Raw genomic sequence first — 14966 nt, 5'->3', positions numbered from 1 at the left:
GGAGTTAATCAAAAAAAAAAAAAAAAAAAAGGCAACTGTTGAAAAATCCCAGATAAAAAGAATGAAAATGTGAAACTGTTCTTTTCAGTTAAACATTTTCAGGAAAGTTTTTCTTTTTGTATCTTCAGGTTATTTGGAGTTACAGGAAACTGTGCTGCCTGCAGTAAGCTCATACCTGCTTTTGAGATGGTGATGAGAGCTAAGGACAATGTTTATCACCTGGACTGTTTTGCATGTCAACTTTGTAATCAGAGGTAAGAGAATTTCTTGGGTTTGTTCCATAAGCTAAGCGCTCATTCGGTGCTGGTGTGTGCATACATTTAAGTATGGAAAGACGAATGGAAGAGTATGGAAGAGGAAACATTTACCTAGTAGAGGAAACCCGAGATTGAGGCCTGGATTCTTTTCCTGGGATTGATGCAGAATATCCTTTATGACCTTGGCCAAAACACTTAAAACTTTTTGTGCCTCAAATCCCTCATCAATAAAAAAGAATAATGTTACTTCCTGTCCTTCACAAGGCTGTCTGTCAAGTTTAATTAATTAATATTTATAAAGTACTCTGAGATCCTTTGATGTAGAAGAGCAGAACAGTACATACCATTTGTCACTATTACATTAGTTTTATTTGAATTCTTCAGTTTTGCCCATAAATTTCTCCTAAAATACATGTTGTCTCTTGCTGTTGACAAAACTGTGATCAGTTAAATTTAAAAGATGGTGCTTCCCACCATGTTCTCTGTAGCAGCATTGGACTTCTTATGCCCTATTTTTATTTCCACCTTCTAACTGTAGGTTATAAACTTCCCAAGGGCCCAAACCTGACATTTTGTTCTGAAGAGTTACCCATATGGCGCGGCTGCATATCAAAAGCCAAAAATTGTGAAATTGTAACAACTGAATTATTCAGGGACAGATACAGCCAAACGCACAGTAAGTACACTGAGAGTGTGTGGCCAAATCCTATCTGAGTTTTCACTGAAAGCTCCATTTCCACTTGTAGAATACAGTCTCTGAGAGTCACTGGCAGCTTTGCCATTGACTTCTGCGGGGTTGGAAATGAAAAAACCCATTAGCTCCACTCCTTAATGTACCTATTACATTGTTTCAATTATTACATGATCCTATTTAGAGTTTTGCAGCATTCATTTTTTTTCATTTTTCACGTGGAAAGAAACACAAGAGAGGTACATTTCTAGGGAAGTAACAAAAACATATTAAGATCTAACACACCAAAGTTAGATAGCGCTCTAAATAAGATTTGCTATGTCACATTGTCCTACAGTGTATTATTTTGTAACACTGTAGTTATTTAAAAAGCAAACATCCCTAAAGAACCATAAAATGTACAGCTGCTAATAAGTATAGCGCACTACAATTACACTCTTAAAAAAAGCCAAATTGACCTTTTTCATTATGTTGCATGGGAAATTAAATACTAGGCAAGTAATAACCACTGCATAAAGTATATAATAATGCAAAGTAATTATAGGTTCTAATGCTATTTAAAGTCCTATATCAATTTTGTCTTGCCACAGAACCAAAAAGCCGTACTCTGAGTAAGGCAGGCAGAGCCTCCCAGTAGAGCCCACTCAAGTAAGACACATGCACACTCCAAGATTTCATTTCTTAAACCCTTCACATCCCTGTTTCTGCAAACCACTCTTCTAGTATCATTATTAAAGTGCCTAATATATTTCTGTTGTTCGCTTCATTTATTACATGCCATAATGGGGCTGCATATCTTTAGCGTTGGTTATGCACAATTAGCACTTAGTTATTGTCTTGTCACTTCAGCCCATACAAGACAAACTTCTTTAATGTAAGCAGTCAGCTAATCTTCATCAGTCAAGCAGAGCAGACAATGTTTGTTACCCCGAGTACAAAAGATTTTCATCATAGTTAGTACACTTGGATGTGAGGAAATTAACTTTTTTTTTTCTCTTCCTCCAAAAAACCCAGCTGTTGAGATCATTTTTAATATTCCTCTTTTGCCGTAACAAGTGTGAACTAATGTAGTGTCTCACTTTGCAACTAATATACATCAGATTTTGCCCTATGGCCACTGATTCCCACTGGAAAAGTGCTGTTAGGTGCTTCTGAAGTGGAGCATTTTAGGGATATTTAATAATTCTTAGCCTTGTCATTCCTTAGCCTTCGTTCAGTCTAGGCTCTTAGTTCACTTTTACCTTGCATACAGTTTGCATGAATGGTTGCTGAGATAGTCTTATGAGAGTCTTAGATTGGGAACACAGGAATTAATTTACTTGAAATATGATTTAGTTCATCTAGTCAGGACAGTGAGTAGTACCAGAAGTTTCAAAAAAAATCAGGAATTGTCAAAAGTGTGTTCTTCTGTGGTTCTTTCAGCAAAGCATTCCAATGACTGTCTATTCTGTCAGTATTGAATGGCTTTAAATCTTATGTTTGTCATTACTCACATAATAGCAAAAACATAGAAATACTGGACAGCTGACCCTCTGCCTCTGATTATTTTTTATCATCTTTCTGCTATGAAATCTTTTCTTTTAAACTGAGTAATCTTGTCACTCACTACACCATTAATAATTTTCATTGCCCTTGTCAGGATCCTCTGTTCTTCCTCTACTTAAAGATAGGGTAATCAAAACCAAACAGCAGATTCCAGGTGAGGATGAGTTTACAAGATAACCATTTAATTTTGTTTCTTCGTTCCATGGTTCCCCTTGTAGGCAAAATAACCTTTTTGAGCCAACTTTTAAGTCTGCTCTTCATTTGCACTCTGGTCACTATCCCTGATGTGGTATACTCAAAGATAAATATTTTTATTTATAAACACATCTGCAACATCCACAAATCACTAATAGAGCTAGCAGAACTCACCAGCTATTGCCAAGATGTGTATATTTGACCCTATTCCCTTCTCTCCCCCAATCAAATTTTAAATTCTTTGTGAGGTTCTTTCCACTGACCTAAGTTCAACATATCTGGGGTACTACTGTAAGGCATACAACAGTTACTGTCTACCATTTAGATTTTTCTTAGCAGAAGATATGCAACGTTCATGAAGAAACGAAATTGTTTCTTCAGTTGGCACTATTTCGCATTGGCCAACAATGAATTTCTTCTGACATTATGCGCCTGGTGGCTTGGAAATCCTTCTGATGCCTTCTGCCTTCCAAACTTTCTAATAATTGTATTAACTCGCATCACATTGATCCTTGGGGCAGCCAGCTCTTTATGCTTACTATCATATGACCCTCAGATTTTTGCCCTTTAAACAGTTGATCCTGGCCTGGCGAGAGAGGAGCCCGCCCATTGCCAGTGCTTTTCATGAAAAATTCAATAACTTCTCTGCTTCTGTTTGCTTTACTATTTTTGAGTATGTACTACTCAACATTTGCATCAAGGCTCAGTGCAGGTGGTAGTTAGACCACCTTGATTTCAGGGGACTTTTGTTCAGGCCATGAACTCCCTCCCTCAACTAACATTTAATGTATCTGTTCCCTTTTTCTGGCCTAGAGAAGGCTAGATTTTCAAAGTTAGAAGAAAACCTGATTGCCTCATATGTCTGTCGTATTGTACACGAGAAACATAGGACAGGAAGAGGTCTCTTGAGCTGCTGAGTCTAGTCCCCTGGTGTCAAATAAGCACTGTACCATATTTTCCCTTTCATAAAGCTATTCAACTCTAAAATCTAATTGCTCCATGCAGCTAATTTTTGCTATCCTTCCCTTTTGTTCTTGCTACTGGTGTGTAAAGCTGTAGAGATTTTGTGAATATTAAGCTCTACTCCTAGTTCAAAGGTTTTAGCTTCCCCTTATCTTTCATGTCTCTATACAGCTTCCTCCTAATTTGAAGAGTTTTTCCATTTCCACAGAGCTTAGTGACAGTCATCTTAATGGACTGAACGCTCACCTTGCCACTTAGTATTAAACTTCTGCTCAGAAGCACTTCACCTTCCTTTGGCATTACCCTCAATGTAGGTTGGTTTCTGTAGAAAATTTAAAGGGAAAATGGAAACTACTGGAAAAATAAACTTGTAAACAGACATTGCCTTTCACACTTTGTCAGGTTGCATGTGTGTGACTAGCAAAATGGAGTGGAAAATCTTGCAAGCAGGCTCAGCTGTATTTTTGCTTGACACTTTTGACTACAGTGATGATCTTAGTCTGCCTTCGGCTTTCCCACTTTCCTGAGTTTGTGTCCTTCCTTTCGCTCTCCGTCGGCTATTTTAGTGGCTCGTTCCAGACTTCTGTGATAATTTCTGTCTGTACCCTGAAGTCAGCTTAGGGTGTTTTTTTTTTTTTTTTTTTTTTTTTTTAAAAAAAAAAAGTCTGCTGTCACTAGGGGTGTTTAAATCAATTCTTCTGTCTTTCCATTTCTGTCTTGGAAACAACCTTTATTTTACTGGGCTCTGCACCGAGAATGGTTACGCGGTCGTTCAGATCACTGTCCTCGTGCAGCTGCACACACGTCCCGTACAAACTGCAGAGTGCTCGCACAGTGCTGGCTTTGTTCGCTGTCAGGCAGGGGATTTTGTGGAATGTAATGTTAGGGACCTACTTATTTCAAACGCTAGCATTAGAATTTTGTGTGTACGTTCCTTTCACAAATTTTTAAGACCTTTATTTTCATTGAACATCTCCAAATTTTGAATAAAAATAAGTATATTTTCCACACCAGCTTTTATAAAAATAGTAACTGAAATGCACACTAAGTTGAGGTTTTTCATCTTAAGCTGAACTGGCTTACCATTTACTTAAGATTCTGTGTATTTAGTTCATCTTACTGATGAAAATGTACAAGCCCAGTCACAGCTTAGACTTTCCAGCCTTTGATAATAAATGGACCTTTTGACAGGACCCTAAAATTAGTAAAATACAGGTGTGGACAGATGAACTGTGAAGTAAAAGAGTGGTTTTGTTCTCTTGATAATGCGCGTAGATTAGCATTAATTTGTGTTGTACTGGAAACACAACTGGAAAAAAAAAAGGAAAGGGAGAAAACCAGAGGACAAGTTGCATCACTGAGTGCAAAAAGCAGAGAGGAAGGGTGGGGACGAGGTAAATCTCTGCTTTCCTTATGCTAGATGAAATCAGTTAAATGCGTCCATATTCTGTTTGTGCCTTTCTGCGACAACAAGCTCCGACATTTCGAGAGGAGGCACTTCACACACAGCAATCTTTGTTCACAGCAATATTTCTCTCACTTCCTTAAAAAGTCTTCAGTACTTTGACATGCATCCTGTATGTCAGAAATGACAGACAGCAGAAAGATCTCCTTAAATCTCTGCTCTGAACAAAGAAGTAGCTATTTCTCAAAATGGAAGTTTTGTACTACTTGTGATTAGTCTGGGCACACCCTCCCCTTCCAAACAAGATGATAACAGAGGTCATTTTGTAATATAAATGGCCTTCCTTTTGCCATTTTAAAATATGACAGGAGTTCTAGGATATAGGTTAATTATAACGGTCATTTGACTAATGTCACAGTCATGTCAAAAGTAGTACTATCAATTTATGGTGGTAAGTCCAATCTGGCATGTTAATGCAGCCTGTTGTATATTTTTTCCTGTTCATCTTGCATGCCTATTAAATAAATTAAACTGGGTGAGAGTTTTAGGGAAGAAAAGGGTGAAGACTACCATCTGTCTGCTAGAAAAGTAATAGTCTTGCCTCATTATATACTCCTAAGCCAATTGCCATTTTAATATGAGAACGCTTTGCTTTTTCATCAAAGATCAATATTCATCTCAATATCCTCCTTGACTCTGTTTGATATATGTGTCCAGTTGTGCCCTGATTTATACTCTATGTCAATTCTATTAAAAAACATTCTCACGGGCTGGGGCGGGGGGGTGTTAGTCTCGAATTTCCCCTTCTGCTTTAAACCTGATGCAGCTAATCCTTAAGTATGCAAAACCAAACTGAAGAAGTTGCAAAATTTACCGTTTTGACTTCAGAAGAGGCTAAGCCTGCTTTTGAGAGTCAGATAAGGTCAAAAGCGTGGCACCAGATGGACAGGACCTGTCGCATTTCATTCATCTAGCTGCCCTCTCTCGTCGTACTCCGGAGCTAGTAGGCTGCGTTTCAAGCCTTTTGTCACCTGGTGCTTACCTCTTTGTCGCCAAATGAATGCGTAATTCACACGTTTAGTACTCAGGGGCACACGCAAGCCTCGCTGCCAATCTTTGCCAAGGCGTTTCAGTCCCTGAACTTGCACAACGTGAAAGCAGACGCAGAATCTGGGCCGCAAGTGTCACGCAAGTTAACAGGTTTCCCCCGAGACACTGATGATCACCCCTCAGCGTGCAGACGTCGCCGCCGGTGAGCGCGGAGGGTGTCTCGCCACGCAGACAGACGGCCACCCGACAGGTTATCGCACAGCCGAGCACGTCTAGACAGGCCACCGGCAGCCTCTCCACCAGACGGCTGTGCGGTTGAAGGTAAATGATTTGTGGGGCTGTGTGTGTTTACAGCCCGTGCATAGAGCTGTCAAACGCCACGTAGACCTAGGTAGAGCGTTTCTGGCGCGGCATATTAACATAGCAAAAGCAAAACCCAGTGACACTTTTTATTGGGAGAGGTGCGCTGACACCCTTCTGTAGGTGGTACAGTTTAATTCAAACCGTGGCACTTCTCTGAGGGCTGAAGAACAAAGTCCTTTAGCCAGCCAGGATTTTTGGTACAAGCAATACTGTTGGAATCCATATGTGAAAGCACTGCTGTGCAAGTGAGTTGCGCTTTAGCATTGTCTTTTTCATTTGCAATTTATACAAATTAGTATGCTAAGTTCCCTGTTACATTGGATCACAAAGGAATACGTAGCCAAATAGCTCTCACAGCTCTGAGTCTGGCTTTCTGCTGGGCAAGCAGATGTGCTCGTGTGTCCCACTTGTGCCTGACCACAGGGACAGCCAGCTCACTGCGCAGTGACCTCCTCGAGTGGTGGGCGCTGCCGGGCCAGCCGTCGCAGGTTCGGGCCCCATCCGTAACATTACAGCTAGCTGTAAAGCAGTGATTGATGCGTGACGATGGCTGGTTTCTCTTGCTTTAGCCCATATCAACCAGTGTGTTCATTAAATAGAAACTAAGAAGGATTTTTTTTCATTATTTTTATTTTAATGGGACTTCTTTGGGAAAAACACTTTTATGTATTAGCACTAGATAAGACTCCTGCACTTAATCTGGCAAAAATACACCAATTTCAGTTAGTATTGCTGTTGATGGACAAAGATTCAAAAGAGGGAAACTTGAGAAACCCTTGAAGAGCTTGTTTGTTTCAAGAATTCCTCATTTTAACAAATTTACATAAAATACTTTTTGGTTGTTAGCAGCCTAATATACCAGGACTGGGATGGGAGGGGGAGAAGGAACCTGTAAATTCTATAAAACAGTCTTGACCATAAATAACTTAAAGATTTCAGGATCATTCCATAATCTCTATTTTCAATCATCATCAGCAGCAGGCATTAATCCTACAGAAAAAAAGTCCACAAATAAACAAACCAATTTTCCTTTAAGAGCAAAGCTAATTCTTTTCAATCCACTTTTTTATTACACTATTTTCCTTCTATCTATTTAGCTAGCATAAGGATAAATTTCCAAAGCTACCCAGTTGGAAAATAAATGGGTTCGCTGTTTGTCTAGCATTCCAATCTTCACAAATGTAAATCAGTCCAACTGCTACTCATTTAAACCTCCAACTTCACAAAACATTAAAGGACTGCTTTCAATACACAATTTAATCTGTGACAATTCGCCAAGATTTCTGCTCGAACATCATTAGGAATTGACTATCTGATAAAGAGCGACCACTATCAAAGGTCACACAGGCCAGCTTGTGTAATTTGCGTAGTTTTACTGGGTCAACTACAGCAGATTCCGCTATTTGAAGGTTAAATTGTTACAATTAAATACATATACAGCTATTCCCATAGCTACTCTGTTGTTAAATCTACCGTAAACACCACAAGCATTTATATCTGACCCTAATTGTGGCCAAGATGTCACCATTTGGAAATTATACAAAAAAAGGACATTATAATCCGTTCCGCGTTAAACAATACTTCATGTAGGGAGATCCATAATTAGCTGGTAGAAACGGGTTTCATTTATTCACATCAGTGTTAAGGGGTTCATTTAGGTTACTTTCTTTCTTTCTAATTGGGATAATGTGAGCAGTGCCTCCCAGTGTATTTTATAGCTGGAGAGTTCACTGTAAACAAAGGAATGTAACCCTGCCAAAGCAATCACTAGGGAAACTATTTTTCTGTACCTTGGGCCCTGTTCGCTTTTTTCCCTAAATACCTTAAAGAACACTGGATTTGTCTGAAGGGAGGGCTGGGGGGAGGGAGTGTCAGGGAAGAGCCTCCTTATATTCATGCAGCCTGCATAGCTGGGAAATGCTGCTGAAGTTTGAAACCAGACAGTCGGGAGTGCAAACTTCTGATGGTTTTCCTACGCACCAGAGAAAATCAAGTGAAATAACTGCGTAGCATTTTGCAGCAATCAGATCATTCTGAAGTACATAATAGTATAACAAGGTAGGTATACTCATATCACGAGAGAGAAAGTAGTTAGCTGAGTAACTAAATTTGTAACCAATTCCTGCAGGAAAAGCTCTTTTCTCTGCATACCTGCCTATGCATCTGTAGAAGTGCGCTACAGTATATGTTAAGCGTGTGTCCTAGGTAAGAGTATTTTCATTCTCAGAACCACTAGATTAAATCAATCCTAGTAAAATATTCGGCTGTAATATAGCTGATATTCATATAGATGTCTGTACAACATAAATGTAATGTCTCTCTAATGAGCATTCTACTGCATATGATCACTTTGTTTTCCTTCTGATTTGTGTGGAAGCACTGAATTTACTTTTCATTCAACTCAGTGGCCTTGGATATTTATTCTGTTTTATCTGTGTGATAGTGACCCGATCCAAGACTCCCACAGTCATTGATGGGCTTTCAGTGAAGTCTTTGCCTAGGAAAGCAAGAGCAGTTGTATGAACTGGATTTTACCGAAAGCATGGAATTAATTTGGGTACCAGAGCGTGTGCTATGTGTGTATGTGCTGCAGCAGACAGCAGAGCTGAGAGCTGTGTGGCTGGTACAACAAAACTGTGAACACTTGTGCTACAATTCCTAAATGTAAGATCATAACACATATTTCATTCTAAGACTACTGGATTCTTTTTTTCCTTATTATTGTAATTTCAGATTTTGCGTTGGAGACAAATTTTTCCTGAAGAACAACATGATTCTGTGCCAGACAGACTATGAGGAGGGTTTAATGAAAGAAGGTTATGCACCCCAGGTTCGCTGATCTGATGCCACATCATTAAGAATACAAAGCACTATGTTCTTTTATCTTTTTTGCTCAACATGTATATAAGAAATGACACAGGAACCTACTGAATAGCGTAGATATAGGGAGACAGGATGGTTGCGTGAAATAAAAGGCGGACTGCATCTGTATGTAGTGAAAATTGCTCCAGTTCAGAGTTGAATGTTAATTAAAAAGGTACTGTACATACAGCTGGATTCTTTTTGCTTGCTATTGGTTTTTTTGTTTTTTGTTTCTTTTTGTGTCATTTGGCATGAGATGTTTATTTTGGACTACTGTATATAATGTATTGTAATATTTGAAGCACAAATGTAATACAGTTTTATTGTGTTACCATTTGTGTTCCTGTTTGCTTCTTTGTATTGTTGCATTTAGTACAATCAGTGTCTAAACTTACTGTATATTTATGCTTTCTGTATCTACCAGCTATTTTAAATGAGCTGTATCTTTCTAGTAAAAAGAATTAAAGAGCAAATCCCAACCATTATGCTACACTTAGAGCTTAAGAATACTGTTTACATTAAAACTATTTAGAAAACTTATAACTAGCAGCACTTGCTGCTAATGATGCTATGGTTAAAGGTCTATCGGCACTTCTCTTATAAGCCTCTATTTTTCAGGGGTTAATCATCTGCTGTTTAATTGCATAGATTTTCCTCAAAGAGCACTTTTATTTTACTACAAAATTTTGAAAAACAAATCTGACTGGTTTGGGATATATTATAAAAGGTGCAAAAGTTAATGATTTTAGGTGCTGCTTTTGTGCCCGTTAGGCATTCAAAATGCCTGGGTTTGATTTTTAATTTAGCTGGAAATTAGGCCCTAATGCAAGCCAGTGCCTCTGGGTATCTTGCTTTTTTATATATGTATGTATACATGTGTGTGTTATTTTTCTGAAAGTGTTTAATTTGAGGGGAGAATGAAGAAGAGAGCACTTCTGCTTTATATACATTTTAAATAATTCTTAGAATTTGGGGTAGTTGTTCTTCTTTTCTTTTCTTTTCTTTTCTTTTCTTTTCTTTTCTTTTCTTTTCTTTTCTTTTCTTTTCTTTTCTTTTCTTTTCTTTTCTTTTTCTTCAGTTGGAGCTTAACCCTGAAGATTCCTAGGGCCATGTCCTAAATGGACTTTGGGAAAAAAAGTGAAACCAGAAGGTATTGTAAACAGCCCCCCTCCAAGGCTCTGTTTACATTAAGGAAAAGACCCTGAGCTGACGCTAGGAGAGTAACTGGTCACTAAATACCCACCTCAGTGAACACTAGAGATAATTTAAATGCTGATGTCGATGGGACATACCACGACAGAAAGTGAGAGCTACCCCTATATACGCACTCTGATGTCCACGATAATATCCTACAGGTTTGTCCCAACAATACTGGCAACTAAAATGCTTCTGATAGAGAGGGAGTCACTGTTGACAGCCACTGTTGGCAGTCAGTCCATTTGCTAGGAGAGCTGGACCTATGTTTTTAAAGCCATGAGACTGTTGCATCAGCAGGATGTCCCTAAGTGCTCATACCCCTGACAGAGCTTACAGGTGTTTGGCAAAGGAAAGCAAGATGAATGGTTAAAAAGTTCCTAAATGCATATTTAATTATTTGCCACTATAATCTACTCCCCAGGAAAACAGCCTACACTGAAAAAACAAAAACCACAGACCCATATAGCTATCCTGCTCTGAAGCTGAATGCTTCGTTCTATTTAGACTAAAATCCCTCGCCTCTGCTCAACAGCATTCAAAGTTCAGTGCTGTCTTCACCTGCTCTTCCTATCCCACTATGCATTTTCACCACGAACCATGTTTTTTCCTGAGGATGGGGAAGGAAACTTTGTAATGCAGTGGAGTAATTCCTCTAGTGTGTGTTTTTTGTGTATACTGCACAGTGGATTTATTTAGAAATGGATATTTAGCTCTAATGACTATTGTTACAGTATGGTTTTGTATCTGACTGTAAACCCTTTTAAAAATGAGCATGGCTCACAGAACTTGACTTCTCCTGACAGAGGACCAATATGATCAGGCTGTTCCTGCTACTTAGGAAAAATAGCCTCACATAGCTTTTCAGATGAAATTTGGCCTTATGGACTAACTTCCTCCTGAGCCATGAGCACAAGCCTCTCTTCTGCTCCCTTCCGCAGTCCCCTAATGTCGTTGTGATAATAAAGCAGTTGAAGTCAGAGGTGACAGCAGGATGGCGCTTCTGGATTCTCTTTGACTGCAATAAACGTGTTGGCCTTCCCAGGAAGATGAGGATGACCAGAAGGGGAGAAGTCACATTTTCTTATTTTGATTCTAGTTTCAATATTCTCCTCTGACCTCTACTGTTTCTTTCAGTTAGAAGCTAGAAGGAGCTATATCAGGTTTCCACTAGTAGACTGCAGATTGGATGGAAATCCCTGGTTCAGAAATAGGGCTGGGGAACAGGAAATGAGGAACCTTGGTTCTGTCTTTGACTTGCTGGAAGCTTGGGCAAGTCACTTAACTTCTCTGTGCCTCAGTTGCCCCCATCTGTCAAATGGGGCTAATACATACACTGCTTTTGTAAAGCATTTTCAGCTCATCAGAAAACCTAGAGCGATGCATGCAAATATTACTGGTAGCATTTGGACATTCTGGGAAAAGGAGAGCATTAAAATGTGCAGTAGGTAGCTACAGATCTGAAGCAGGAATGCACCAAACCCAACTGATCCTATGAAAGTTTTCCTGGGGACGAAGGCAACTGTTAGTGTTGTAAACTCTGTGGCGCTCTCTCATTACCACAAAGTGCCACTGCTCAGCTCTGTATGGGGTAAATGAAGAAACTGGAGTGGGAAAATAGTGGCTCATTATTATGTATAATGTTATTTGTATGTGCATGTGTGCGTTTTGTGATATATACTCAGAATGGGGAAGAGAAGGGTGGTCCTGGTATAGATTAAAAAATATATATAGTAGTCTCACCATTCAACCAATCTTAATTGATATAAGGATAAAGAAATGGTGACATCTTGTTTAAAGTGCTGCAATGTGATGGTATGGCATTGCTTTGAGCACTTTGGGCATATACAGCTTATGCACATACATATCTAAAATTAGTATGTACAGGATATAAAATAAACTTAGATTTGAGGGAGGTCAACAATCAATTACACATTTTCCTGCGTTTCTATCTTCCATCTTGCCTGGCTTTTAAAATAATAACTGGGAGTTGAAATACGTTTAATGGAAACATTTACAACTGCACCAAAGTAGAATATTATAGGACAATATTAAAGAGAGGTTATCATCTTCTGCCAGACAGCTTTACTGATCTTTTCGGCTGAAGCCTAGACCATCTCTTTGAGTTCTTTTTAGTTATCTACCTTTGGTTTTCTTCTCCATCACTGTGTGCTTCAACGTGCCCTGCCTGCATACAGCAAAGGTTACTCCAGCGACCATTTTTCCGTGTATGCTTATTTGCCAGACAAGAATGCTTCCGCCTGTATCTCCTACCTTTAGGGTTTTTTTTATCTCTATCTCTATGAATCTCTGAGTTTAGCCAGCCAAAACAAATTCATAAATCCATTATTCTTGAGCTGCTGTTTTTTAAGCCACCTGGTGAAGTACAAATTACCAAGCTTTGATTTTCAGTTGTAGAAAGCTCTTCTACCTACCCTAACTTGCTGTGTCTGTTACCTGCCAAAACTGGTGATGAAGCAAGCTAGCCTGGATGCTGCAGAAGCAGTGACCAGAGCTAAAAGTTGGTCTGTTTCAAAACTGCATTTCTGTCCTGCTTATCGTATGTTTTCTGGTTTCTTTTATGCATGCCTTCAGCCCTCTTCCTACCCTCCCAAAATGTTCAAATTTAAGCTCACATAAAATAAATAAAGAAAATTCACCCACCACCCCTCAAATGTTCCTAGTTGCTTACATATAAAATGATTTTAGGCAAACAGATGGGAAAGTGGTCAGTGAGAAGGGAGACTGTGGGGAAAAGAAACAAACAAGCGGGGATTGGTAGGGTTTAGCCTGCATAAAGTACTTTAAAGGCTTTTTTCATCGTAATATACAGCAGCTTCTTATAATTTTCTCAGCAGTAGGTAGTTTACAGTCATCTGTACCTAGAACAAATCTTGTCAAAAAATGAAGGTCTGTAGTGATTGCTGGGTATAATTTTATACATTTAGCTGATTCTTCTGAAAGCTTCAACTGTGCTGCTGTTGTCAGACTAAATTATCAATTTAGCCATTTGTTGTTTAATGAATAAAAACTCCTATGGCATTGGAGATGTTGTGGTTTCAATAAAGCAAAAGCTTTAACAACTCAAACTTCAGAAAGCAAAGTGTGTACTGTATATAAGAACAGTGTTTTTATTCTTTTAAATACCACTTCATATTAAAAAAAAAAAAACAAAAAAAACAATTACATATTCACTTAATACATTTCTCCCACTTCAGCCCGATGAGGCAGACCAAACCTGTTTACTGTTCACTTCAGTACCTTGCAAAAGGAAACTGAAATACAATGTGTGCAAGGTAATAGGCCATTAGCACAAACATGCTTCCAGTAAAAATCTTTTGTGTAGGCACCCTTTCTAGGAGCTGCCAATTGTGGGTGATAGAAGTATTATAACGGAAGTGATTTTAATAGTATTTAAGGCATTAAAAGCTGAAGAATATCTGCTTAAAGCCTTAAAGTAAGGGTTGCATGTATCTAATACCTTTTAAAACGCCCTTCTGCTGATTTATATTCATCCTGAACCTGCTAATAATGAGTATACATAAGCAAATGGCATCTTCCACCTATTCAGCATGTCATTGGTATGAAAGCCGCAGAAAATATCTCACGTAATCAGTGTGTTCAGAGAGTTATCTAGCACAAATTACTCATTAACTCAATAGCACATAATAAAAAAGAACATCAATTAATTAATGAGTCACCCTCAGATCACTTTGATTACAACACAGCTCTGTTGAAACAGCGGTTATAAATGGAGCTGCCTCTCTTTATTCATTGTTTGCAATTGGCCCATTATTTTGCAGAGACCAGTGTCATATTTAACACATGCCTGCAGGTAATTGTGTGATTAGTTTCATAAAGGAGGATGCAGCGGGAGCACGCGGCGTCTTGCTTTACGGGCAGGCCTGAAGCCGCGGGAAGCCGCGGCGCCTCCTGCAACCCGCCTCACTCGCAAACCTCTGCGGCGCCTAAGAGGTCGGCCGGCCTCCGAGTCGCAAGTCCTCCGCGAGTCGGGAGGCCGCGCGCGCCCGCCTGCTCCCCGGGCCTTTCGCAGATGGGCTGCAGCACCAGCCTCCGGGCAACGAAAGCAAACTCTTCCTCGACGCTCGGGGGCAGGCTCTGCGAGGAGGAGAGGCAACGTTCAAAGCTTAATTCTCGTGAACTCGTGGTGCAAATGGGTAAGGGAGGCAAGTGAGTAGGGCTGGATTTTTTTTTTTTTTTTTTTTTTTTTTTTTTTTTTTAGGAAAGAAAGCCTTCTCACTAAAAGTTTTTGAGAAGAAAGATTAATAAAAGAGCACAAAGTCACCACCTAAAGTTCCTAAACTAGCTTGGTGAAATGCCATCCCAATAAGCTTATAGTGTAATTATAACAGTTCCCTTAGGTAAGTAAGAAACATCTGTTAGTAACACATAGCAGGTGTTAGCAATTACACATACTGAT

At 39.2% G+C, this 14966-nt stretch overlaps 1 protein-coding gene across 1 annotated transcript in view; it reads left to right on the top strand.

Annotated features, from left to right (window-relative positions):
- LMO3 (LIM domain only 3) overlaps positions 1-9308 on the top strand; it is a 54675-nt gene extending 45367 nt beyond the window's left edge. The window contains exons 3-4 of the mRNA XM_062570418.1: positions 129-254; positions 9203-9308. Coding sequence (XP_062426402.1) covers positions 129-254; positions 9203-9308 — 232 coding nt within the window. The remainder of the gene's footprint in view (positions 1-128; positions 255-9202) is intronic.
- The last annotated feature ends 5658 nt before the right edge of the window (positions 9309-14966 follow it).

The sequence above is a fragment of the Rhea pennata genome, chromosome 1 (genome assembly GCF_028389875.1).
Source record: "Rhea pennata isolate bPtePen1 chromosome 1, bPtePen1.pri, whole genome shotgun sequence".
NCBI lineage: Eukaryota > Metazoa > Chordata > Aves > Rheiformes > Rheidae > Rhea > Rhea pennata.
The sequence above is the reverse complement of the archived record's forward strand: the minus strand, read 5'-3'. Positions and strand labels throughout refer to the sequence as shown.